At 41.6% G+C, this 12,313-nt stretch overlaps 1 protein-coding gene across 1 annotated transcript in view; it reads left to right on the top strand.

Annotated features, from left to right (window-relative positions):
* Nucleotides 1-11,884, top strand: part of LOC121854962 — a 39,817-nt gene extending 27,933 nt beyond the window's left edge. Inside the window, exons 4-5 of the mRNA XM_042349784.1 lie at nt 11,040-11,141; nt 11,814-11,884. Coding sequence (XP_042205718.1) covers nt 11,040-11,141; nt 11,814-11,884 — 173 coding nt within the window. The remainder of the gene's footprint in view (nt 1-11,039; nt 11,142-11,813) is intronic.
* Nucleotides 11,885-12,313: the final 429 nt, after the last annotated feature.

Below are 12,313 nucleotides of genomic sequence, written 5' to 3'. Positions count from 1 at the left end.
GTTATGGATCAGCTGTGTGTCCAGAATCAGCTGTTTACTACATACATTGAACATTTCCTCGCTTTTGTTCTTGTACTATCCACCAACCCCAAGTCCCTCCACACGAGACGACCCCCTGACCTGACTCACTGCTGTAGGAGACGTTCTCGTGTGGTCTCCTTGTATTCCTCTATGTTATTGTCAGTGTTCTGTAATTTATCTAGAGTTACGTGGAGGTACAGACCACCAGTGAGCTTACATGTTTGAGTTTAATGAGATAGAAACCTAATCTGTCAACTCTATAATGGAATCAGTGTTCGTAATGTGAATCTTCTTCGTAATTGAATGTCTTAGGAATCCATCTTATTGTGTTTTTTTTTTTTACGTTTCAGCTTAAGTTAACAAAATTGGTGTTTGTCTTTTGTCTTTATTTACGAGAAATATTTATCGGTGAATTTATGAATCTCGACTCATGTAAATTAAGGCTTTTTATCTTTTACTTGAGGGCTAAGTATAGAAGCTACGAACATTTTAACATTGAACTGCTGTATGTGAAAGTAGACGTCTAGTTGCCATAGACTTTTGCGTAGTTTTTATCGCTGTTTTGTAGTTAAGTTAAGCCGTTAGAGTTCAATTTTAGAGACTCGGTTACAGGTTAGGTGAAAAATTTAACGTAGGAAACTTTGTGAATGTGTTCCCTGGTTTTTGGTGAGGTGAAAAGTCGTCAGTGTGTTTTGTATAGTACAGTGGTGAGGGTAATGGCTTGTAAAGAGAGAGGGGGAGAGAGAGAGAGAGAGAGAGAGAGCTGTATCGTGAAGTAAAGGTGAACGAGAACCAAGGTGATCTTTGCATTGTTGTAATACTGCACATGTATCAGGTCAATTTGAATTCGAGGAAGATCGTGTGAATTTGGCTGTCGGTCAAGGACAACTCTGACGTACTGTGACATTATATTATATTATTATTAATTCTTTTTAGGAACAACTTGACTTTTAATTTGACATTTTAACCGGATATGAAGTTATTGTGATATTGAAGGAACCTCGTTGTGTTTTGGTCTAGTGAAAGAGGGTGTATCAACGACTAGGAAAACCTTGGTGTGGTCACTGGCAAATTGTCTGCGTCACCCATGAGTTTGTATTGTCACGAACAACTGAGATTCTGCGCCTGTTGTATTGATGCTCCCCCCTCCCTCCGCTCTCTCTACCTTCTTCTTACCCCCCTGCCTCCTCCTCATTTACTTCCCTCACCCCCCATCCTCCCTTCCTATTTCATCTCTCTTTTCCCTCCTCTTTCTTTCCTTCACCCTCCTACTAACTCCTCCTCCTCCCTCCATCACCTGTTCTCCTCCTCCTCCTCCAACCTCCTCCCCTTCCTCTCCTTCCCCTCCCTCCCTCCTCCCTCAAGCACACACGCACAGTTGGAGGTCGATGCCACTGCTATAGAGCGGTTGTGTTGCAGGGGCACGGGTACCCTGATGAAGCTGTGGCTCTCCTGCGTCACCAGAGTGGGAAGAGATGGAGCAAGCACGAAGGAGAGGAGGGGTGAGGATGAGGAGGAAAGGGGGGTAGGAAGGTTAGGAGAAAGGAGGTGAGAAGGATGAAGAAAGGGAGGTAGGAAGGTTAAAGAATGGGGGGTGAGAAAGATGAAGAAAGGGGAAGTGAGAAGGATGAGGAAAGGGAGATGAGAAGGATGAAGAAAGGGAAGTAGGAAGGATGATAAAAAGAGAGGTAGGATGGATGAAAAAGAGGAGATAAAGAAAGAAGAAGAGATAGAGGAAGAAGAAAAGGAGGAATTAAATTGATAGTGAAAGGAAAAAGAATGTGTGTGTGTGTGTGTGTGTGTGTGTGTGTGTGTGTGTGTGTGTGTGTGTGTGTGTGTGTGTGTGTGTGTGTAAAATAGATCGAAAAAAACTGGTAATATACATTTTTGATAAGTAAGGGGCACGACTATCAAGCAGAGATCTTTTATGTAAATATATGATGAGGTTATATATATATTTTGTGTATGTGTGTATGTATGTATGTATGTATGTATGTATGTATGTATGTATGTTAGAGATGTGTATATATGATGTATAAGAACGTCCTGCTCTGACACAATTTACAGTAGACGAGGTCAACAAGGTCAGCCGGAATAACATTTTTACTGACCTTGTAGTTATTCTGTGAGGGGTAGAGCTATCAGGGGTGGTCATAGCCTGTCGGTTTACTGTCTAGGGTGAAGGAACGACCCTACGTGAGCCAGTTGATGATTAGATAAGGACACACTTGGGCGAGCCGAGGTAATTCAGTTAAAAGGTTTGTTATTGGCTTTAGCATGGAAGGGAGAGTGTGTCTGTTAAATGACGATGACTGAGTTAAGTGACGATGACTGAGTTGAGTGACGATGACTGAATAAGTGACGATGACTGAATAATTGACGATGACTGAATAAGTGACAATGACTGAGTTAAGTAAACCACTGTCTCTACACAACGGCTGTATCACTCACTACAGCAGCACGCTGGGGACCGGTGCATTACCTTCAGTAACATCAACTGTGTCTGTAGGCAGAAAATCCTTCTAACCAATAACGTGTGGGAGGCGGGGATAGTGGGAGGGAACAGGGATGGTAGGAGGAGAGAGATAGTGGGAGGGGTGGAGTGTTGGGAGTGGGATGGTGGAAGGAGAGGGCTAGCGGGGTGGGATGGTAAGACTGGTGGTGGGAGGAGAATAATAATTGAAGGGGGTGGTGATTACTGAACAGATACAGCTGGGAGTGACCTTGACTGACCCCTCTTGACCTTGTAGCTCACTCTTATGTTGACATCAGATAAGAATTTAGTTAGCGTTCATTGTGAGCTTTTGTGACTGTAAATTATTATCAAGACACACACACACACACACACACACACACACACACACACACACACACACACACACAGGAAATAGATATCAAGTTCTTATCATGTATTATTACACGTCCTTAGAAGTTAGTGAAACGTTAGCGACACGGTCACTTGTTCCTAGACCCTTGTTATTCCTGTCTCCTTCATGGCTGCCAATAGTGGTATGCTTGTATGTTATATTATATTATATTACATACATGATATTCATTCATTCAATCCAAGTATTCTAAATGTATTGATAAAGATTTTACCTGTAGTGATGAAGTTTATGTATCGTGCAGGTGAACACTGAACGTCACGCAACACACACGCAGTAGTTGTCTAGTCAATACTTTCCTTCTTACCTTATTACTTGTCTCGAGTACACACACACACACATTGTTATTTGTCAGGTTGCTCGGGGCACTGTGTAGCCTAATCAGAATAGTGTCTCTCTTGGAAAGGTTGGTTGCTCTGGCGAATGTTTTGTTTTTTTATTATTTTCTATATATCTTTTACTCATATTTATTTTTATTTATTGATTATCTACGAAGGCGTTATGTAAAGAACACACACAGTCTGTACAGGAGACAGCAGTTACAATTATCGTCAGAGGATAAACAACTAATTTAGGTAATGTTCGCTTAAACCTTACACAAACTGAACACAATGTAACTTATTTATTGGGCTGGGGTGACTGATAGGTGTAGTGTGGTCTAGGAGGTTTATCAGAGGTCAAGATCACTCGTCCAGTCAGGTCTACCACTCGTGTGTTTTAAGCCCCAACATGATATCTTACAACTGTGTTTTCCGATTTTTACGAAATTTGGCAATGAAGGTAAAAATAATTGGTTAAGGAATATAGAGTTTTAATTATGACAAAAGTTTGCTAGTGGTCAAGATGAACACAGTGATGGGTTCGACGAACTGGTACCTCACTTCTGGTTTTATCTTGTGATTACTGGCGTGTTATATCACAGCTGACTAGTCCACAATGGCCGTGGTTACCGCCAACACCTACCAGTGGGTGGGAGATAGTTTACTCTTATTAATGGTCTTTTGCGTAAAATCACTAATTAATTGATGCTCTAATTAGTCATGAACCGCAGGTAATTACAGAAAAGTGTTACAGCAAAATGTGGACTTGATGGACAATAACTACTGTGATCTCAGAGTGACAGATGACACTCACAAAACCCCCGACCCCGTCTCTCCCCAGTCAGAGAACCTTGGTTACCTGCCCCTGTGCTTCAGACGCCGTGTTATGGCACCAGGGGCCAGGTCTCTGATGGAGTGATATAAGCATGGTGAAGTGCACAACTCTTTAGTAGTTCAGTGCTGGATCAAAACTTTAGGGTGTCCCGCAGAACTATGGATATTGTGCGACACGAGTGATGATCTCGCTGCTCTTGGTGCAAAGCGGAACTTCAGACGTTAAGTTCCAGTGTGTAAATAAACACTGATGGTACTGTGCAGTAGTGTAAATAGTGTGTGATACTTTAGCAACTTGTGGCGGAGGTGTGAGGTGTATTGTGGCGGTGTGCGAAGTGTAGATAAAGCTCAAACAACAACTGGTTTAGTGCTGTAAGAAGCTCTGAGGTCAGCACTGAGGTGTCTTGAAGCTCTATATATTTACCATTGTACAAATGTTAACCGTCTTCTACCTTGTCCTGATAACTCTTTACGAGACCTTTTGTGAATTAATTCATCAGTGACTTACAATATTGTATACGAATTTGAAAAAAAAAAACATTTATTGTACAATGTGTCGACTTTCACTGGGAGTTGTGTAAATTATGACAATATATGACTACGTGGTTGTGTGTTTGTAAGGGAGTAAAGACTCGTGTTCTTGGAGCTATGACATAATAGTAAATGCTCTAAGTACCTGCTCTCTGGAAGCTGTCCTTGACATCATTACTGAATGACGTGGGACAAAGTTCATAGGTCTCCTTCTCTGACAAGTTCGCCAGAATGTCGCAAGATTCAGGTAAGATAATTACTGACATGACTTTAATTTGTATTTTTAATGGTATTTCAAGATTTTTTTCTGTGGTATCGAGAAGGTAAATCACGTCGTGATAAAACTTTTGTTTTTCCTATGGTTTCATGTTGGAGTATCTATATTTGGCATGAAATAATTCTCCATAAAAATGCATTCATTTGGGATTTCAGATTTAATTATGTGTGTGTGTGTGTGTGTGTGTGTGTGTGTGTGTGTGTGTGTGTGTGTGTGTGTGTGTGTGTGTGTGTGTGTGTGTGTGTGACAATAACCACTGTATTCTTAACCACTAACGACATAATGTAAATACAGATATGAATACTAAAACTCGTATCTCACGGTAACAGGAACACTATATTGATGCAACATGATAGCCTATCTCCCTTACGCTAATTATATCTTGAATAGAAAAAAAAATACATGTTTTGTTCCCGTTGTGCACGTGAGGATATTCCATTGTTTGTGTTGATGGTGTTGTTATCATGTTATCTTTAAGGGGAAAAGGAATCATGTTTTATATATTTTTCTCATAAGTTAAAGTATTATAAACCTGTGAACATCTGTCATGCTCGACTGTCACTAACTAGATGATGCAATATGATGTCAAGTAACCAAGAGAAATGAAAATAAAGTAAGCAAGATTGAGCAATATACAAATACGTAAGATTGAGCAATATAAAAAATACAGGTGAGGTGAGGTATATTGTTCTGAACATTCCCTTCCTCCCTGACCCACTGTCCACCTCTGTACAGTGTTCGTTCATCTACACTTACTATACTGCATGAGAGACCACAAACGAGTGTAAACGTGTACGTATGCAACCTATGTAGTAAAGTTGTTCAGTATGATTGTGTTGTATTTTTTTTAACTTTCGCCAGTCTGTTTATGATGCTTGGTAAGTTAGTAGTGAGGGTGGGGTTATATATTAGAAGGATGGCCTTTCTTTCTCTCTCGCTTACTTTCTCCAGCCTTCCATATTTAAACCAGAGTCTGCCTTCCACCCACAAGTGTCGTGGAGGGTTCCGGATCAATCATCAAAGAGTTATTGTTATTATACACAAGATGCCATCCACTAAACCACACCCTTGTACCCTACTCAGCGAAACCTTTACACATCGTGACAACCATCCAGTAGTGTACGAACGACCATCTTTATATAACCAGGGATAAGACTTCTATTTCTAACCTTGGCATGGTTCCAGGACTCATGGCTGGAGTGAATGTGTTGGTTCGAGTAGAGAAGGACCCTCCTAGCGAAGCGTTTTGTACCCGTGTATTGTGTGTTGGTTCGGGCTCGAGGTTGCATCTTTGAACCTTGGTTTTGATCCGTCTCTCGTGAGTGCTGTTTCCACCTACATTATTCTCTCTTTAAAGCTTTTAGTTTGTGTTTGATGGGAGTGTATGTTTTTTTTTTTCACCATAGTATTTTATTGGCAAATTTGTTATATTAGAAAATACGAGTATATGTTTAAGCCTTTCTGAGGTGTCTGTGGTCCTAGTAGAAGGGAAAGATACTCGAAACTAATACTGAATTATATTTGTATTGATAGAAGAAATTTTTTGGGGAAGAGTCCTGGGAAATTTTATGCGGAAGAATACATTATTCTCTCTTTGACTGGCCATACGTTGGTACCTTTTGTGAAATCACACACACACACACACACACACACACACACACACACACACACACACACACACACACACACACACACACACACACACAAACTGGAACAAAGAAATTCATGAGAACGTCGCTTTGTACACTCTCTCTCAGCCGCTGCCACACCTGCTCACGCATGTAATTATTCAGCCATCAAGTTCTCCCGACAGAGACGCTTTTGAAGGTCTGTTTAAGAGTCTTGAGGCAACTTTAGTGTCTTACATCTCGGCTTCCGTCTCGTTTACCTCAGAATAACTCGGTGGAAGATAACTCACGTATATGTTGGGCCTTCATCAACTGGCTTCGCTTACGTTTAATTAGAGGAGATTAATCCTCGACGTGTTTTAAAGATCAGAGTTGGTTCGGTAGTTTTAATTGAATACTTTACTTATTGGGGGTGGGGGGTGGGGGTGGGGTGGGTGGTGGGGGTGGGGGTATTGATTTCTTCATTTAAATACAAGTTTGTCTTCATAGGCTGTTGATTGTCCTCAGGTAATGTTTTCTCTTTAATGTTTTATTCGATATCTTCAGGTAAATGGAATGTTTTCTCAGGTAGTGTGTGTGCGTCTATTGGGTGTAATTAAGTGAAGGGCTTTGTGTGTAGTGTATGAAGTATGCTTAATTAAATTAGATTAATTAGGTTCCTGGGCCTGTGTGTAATTACCGAGAGTTTGTGGAGAGGTTGGCAAGCATCGTCTGGGAAGCCTTAATTAAAACCTACACAACATGTTTTCCTCTCTGGGTTTTTCTCGCTGGCTTCAACACATTGGCTTCCCTCCCTCCCCCCTTAGTATTTCCCCTCTCTTGGCTTTTTCCCCTTCCTCCCTCCAACCCCTTGCCACCCCCCCCCCTTCCTGATCGACCCCCATCTACTGTAGCCTCACTTCCCTGCTGTCGTCTCACACACACACAGGTAATTTGACAACACCTGAGTCATGTTATGGATAATTAGGGGCGCACCGCCAGGTCTTCTGACTCCATGGCACATAGAAATGACATATGGAGGACGAGGGTTAACAGGATAATGGCTCGTCACTGTTAGGATGATGGTTTAATTCCTCAAGGATGAAGGTTTAGCTATTTAACAAGATAATGATGTAATTATCTAAAGCCAAGAGTTTAAAATGACTATGGTTTAAATATGAAAGAACAAGGATTTAACTTCCATGAGAACGATAGCTTAAACCATCGTCCTGAAAGTGTTAAGGAATCCAGATGTACTCACTTCCTGTAGGAGGGAGAGTGTCGTTGTATTATGTACTCGTGTTGTGTGTGGCTCTCGTATATCCTGTCAGAGGGCGCGTGTGTGTTCAGATTTTTATATATCTGTTAGGTAATAATCGGATACTAGTCGTGTCTTGGGGATGAGGGGAGGGCGGTAAGTCGGATGCCGTATTCAAGAACAGTCATGGGGTGTACGACTCCATTTACGATGACCTTCTTGCCTTGATCTTGTTTCAGGAATACCACCTTTTCGAAGCTCTGGAGAGATCTCGAAGTTTCGATGTTTTGAGTACTATTAGCTAATAATTCCCACCAGGAAACTTGCTCCGAGACTCCTCCAAAGCTTCGAAAAGTGTAGAGTTCCATGTGTTAAAGGCGATATTGCTGACAAAAAGATCAGGGCAAGAAGGTCATCGTAAATGGCGTTGTACACCCCATAACTGTTCTTGAATATACTGTGAGTGGTTTATTTCTTTTGTTTTCTGGTGTAAGTGAAATAATCTTGGGGTTGTTAGACGCATGTTATTTGTATCTATCTTCAGGGGAATAGTAAGTTAGTAAATTAATAAGAATAAAGGATATGAAATAAAACGGAAACCAGATAAATATATTTTCAATTATGTTGACACCCAGAGACTACGAGAACACTAATTAATACCCATGGATTCATTACACTAATTGGCAGCTTTTATTTCTAAATTGGTTGCTTATTGAATACTTTATTTACTAATTGGCAACGCGATAAAAGCACTCATCTCATTCATTACGCCATGAGCACTTTATATACTAACTGTTAACTCTATCGTCTGGTTCATCACGTAATGGAAGGTATACACTGATTGGCGCGTCAGTCGACCAATCAGCGAGGTTCTTTGTTGTCAGTCTTGTTCGTTAGGTCCCGGAATAATGTAATGGTGTTTGTTGTCCCGTCTAGTTAGTGCGTGTGTGTATGTGTGTGTGTATGTGTGTATGTGTGGGGTATGATTATGTGTGTATGTTTAGGCTGGGTAGTTGTTGGTCTCCATGGTGGGTGTATGTGTATGATCGTGTCTCTCGTGGGAGGTACACGTGGCACTACAATGTGGTCGTGTGTGTAGAGTGGCAGTAATCTGGAGTAAGACGAACTAATGCAATTATTCCTCAAGAGATTGTGGTTAACCTCTTAGCTGAGTCCCTTCCCCTCTCCTCCTCCCTCCGTCCCTCCACTTCTTCCCCCTCTCTCCCATCCACCTCCTCTTTCCCCTCACCATTCCCCCCTGCCTATCCTTTCCCCCTCACCTCCCTCTTTCTCCTCTCCTTATTTCCACCCTCCCTCTATCCCGCCTCTTCACTCTCCCTTCGCCATCTCCCTACTTTCCTGGGTAGGTGGGTGGGTATCCTTGTGGTAGGGTGTCTTGGTAAGTGGGTGGGAGGGCGTCTGGGTGAGTGGGTGGGTGTCTGTGTGGTAGGGTGGGTGGGTGGGTAGGTGGAAGGATCTCTGAAAAGCTCTTCTCTGACAATGCAGGAGAACTAAAGAGTAAATTTTCAGACAGTCACACATATCCTGGAAAATGTACAGGCACCCCGACTCTAGATAATCACACATTAATAATTGTCAATAATTGGTGGCTTGTAAACACATCTGACAAGTTCACTAATGTCATATTATATATTATATCATAAATGTAGCGTTCAAACAGGCGCTCAAAATGGACTGGAACTCTGGAAATAGATGTATTGTCGTAACCCAGTGTACAGTATGGGGGGAAAGTGACGTAGGGAAGAGAGGAGAAGGGAGGGAAAGATGGGGGGGAGGAGAGGGGAGATAAGCAGGGGGATGATAACAGGAACAGAACTTCTCCTTATTTGCTTTATGATCAGGTATAAGGAAGTTCCCCAGAATAACTAAACAACGTCCTAATAGCGTATATTATCCATAGGTGTTAATATATTTTAAATACCTTTATGTTTCGTGGTTAATAATACTTGTGTCCATTATTACAACACTCGGGGGAAAACAATGATACACTTGATAGCTGGATATTCAACTTTCCCTTTGTTTTTTGTTTTGGGTGAGTGAAGGAAGAAGCGGTAGAGTTTGGTAGGTCTTATCTTACCCGTCAGAGAAGATTATCCAGCGTACAGGGTGAGACCATACTAGTGTACCTCTACCTCACCTCTTCCTCAAGTTATTTGGTGACGTGATAGACACAAAGTAACCATAAACTTATAAAGGTGAAGTTCTCAGGTAATATTAAACTTGTGATCCATGAGTCTCCTGTACTGTGTGTGTGTGTGTGTGTGTGTGTGTGTGTGTGCGCACCAGGGGGACGGCTAGAACACCCAGGAGCAGAGGCAAGAGAGTTAAAGGATGGCTGGATGGTGGGAAGTCGTCCACCTCAGGGGCACTACAACGAGGGAGTAAAATTGAATGGGAAAGATAGATTAGATGGGAAACAATTCGATCTTGAAGTAAACACTAAGTTATACTAAGAGAGAAAAAACATGAGAAAATAAAATAATGTGTACCACTATTACCTTGGAACTTAATTATATCTAGGAATATCTTATTGTAATATTACTTATGGTATCTTTAGTACAGTACAAGTATTTCCACCTTACCATACCTTAAGCTTACATAATATTTACAGTACCCGGCGACTACTTTTTATTACTATACACTGTAGTTCACGGTAGAGACGTGTCTAAATGACTCTCTAGGAGTCGTTTAATGACCGCTGTAGTTTTTAAACGGCTAATTAAATATTTACAGTTTGTTTGTTGATAATAATTATGGTTACATTTACTAATTTATTTCTGACATATAATGAGTCATAAAGAAACTCTATATGAATTTGCCCACATTTAAGGTCATTAAGATTTACCTGTGTGTTTCATGGTTAATAACTGTGTTGGCTTCTACTATTATGCCCTGCAGTGTAATAATAGTAGTATTTATTTTTGTTTGTTCAATTGTATTTCTAGTGCGGCATCTCTATTCATTCATAAGTGTATTCATGTACCTGTGTTGAGAATGGTGGATCTTCTTTCATTTATATTTACCTGTGTTTATAGTACTGGATCTTCCTTCCTGTAGTGTTTTGTACTCTTGTATTTATTGTAGTGAATTCCCTTATATGTAGAGTTACTTACATTTGTAGTACTTGATCCCCTTTCATTTATATACAAGTTGTTGCCTTACTAGATTCCCATCATTTATACATTCGAGTATTAATGTATCAGTATATCACTAATCATGTGTAGGTGCTTAACTATATGTTCGGTAACAAAAGTGTGTATTGACGGTCCATGTTGTTCTCCGCAGGATACGACAACGCCGACTGGGGAGTGAGCTTCCCAGCATTGAAGGAGGAGGAAGTAGAGGCACTTAGTCCAGAGCAGGCGGAGGGAGCATTAGCCTACTTTGGTGAGTACCTGCATACGGCACCCCCCCATCCATCCTCCAGGGGCGTCCGGGTGTTGTTTATTTGTCAAGAGTTTGTGGGCGTCATTAGTTCCTATGTGGCTCTTGTTTGTGTATTATCTCTTAATAATTATTGTTAAATTCTTTATTACTCTCTCTCTCTCTCTCTCTCTCTCTCTCTCTCTCTCCTGATTTATTTTCTCAAGAATCAGTGAGTCACGGTTTTCTGGGATAACCTTGATGAGTGGTGCTCCAAGAACGTGTACAGTATGGCAGCCACACCGTCATCACCACACTACTAGTACAGCCACACCGTCTCCACCACCACGCCTCTTAGTACAGCCACACCGTCTCCACCACACTACTAGTACAGCCACACCGGGATGTTATGGAGGGTAGGAGACGGGGCTGTTATGGAGGGTAGGAGACGGGGCTGTTATGGAGGGTAGGAGACGGGGCTGTTATGGAGGGTAGGAGACGGGGCTGTTATGGAGGGTAGGAGACGGGGCTGTTATGGAGGGTGGAGGGGAAGACGGGGCTGTTATGGAGGGTAGGAGACGGGGCTGTTATGGAGGGTAGGAGACGGGGCTTTTGTGGGAAGGACGGAGGAGACGGGGCGGGAGTATTGTTGTTAACTGTACGTTATATTTAAAAGATGATATCATGCGCCTCCAGATGGTAATGAGTGCCAGTCCCCCTTCAGTGCCACTTATTGCAGGATGCCACTTGAGCTCCGAATCCCCTAAGGTGCCACTTTTCCGGGGTGACACTTATTGAGGGTCCAAGTGCCTGTGTATTTTTATTTTTGGGGGATTAGTGTCACATATATGTTTGATTTCAGGATAGGTGTGTGTGTGTGTGTGTGTGTGTGTGTGTGTGTGTGTGTGTGTGTGTTCATCCACGTCTCATTGTTTATATTTTATGTAAAACTTTTTTTTTTTTAATTTTTCTTTGGAGACGAAAGGAAAAGTTATGTCATTTCATATGTTTGTTTCATTCTGTCATTTCAGAGTTCAGTTCAGTCAAGGGTCTGTGCATTAATGTTATGTGGTATTAGGAGATGAGTAATCCAGGTTAATTAGTCACCACTGTTGTGTTTTGGGTTAAAGATAACAGGTAACTTATCACGGCTCGTATCCCTCTTATCAAATAGTGTAAGGGTGACTGTTGGCAAC

The sequence above is a fragment of the Homarus americanus genome, unplaced genomic scaffold (assembly GCF_018991925.1).
Source record: "Homarus americanus isolate GMGI-L3 unplaced genomic scaffold, GMGI_Hamer_2.0 scaffold23110, whole genome shotgun sequence".
NCBI classification, from domain to species: domain Eukaryota; kingdom Metazoa; phylum Arthropoda; class Malacostraca; order Decapoda; family Nephropidae; genus Homarus; species Homarus americanus.
Note: the sequence above shows the minus strand (reverse complement) of the source record. Positions and strands in the feature narration are given on the sequence as shown.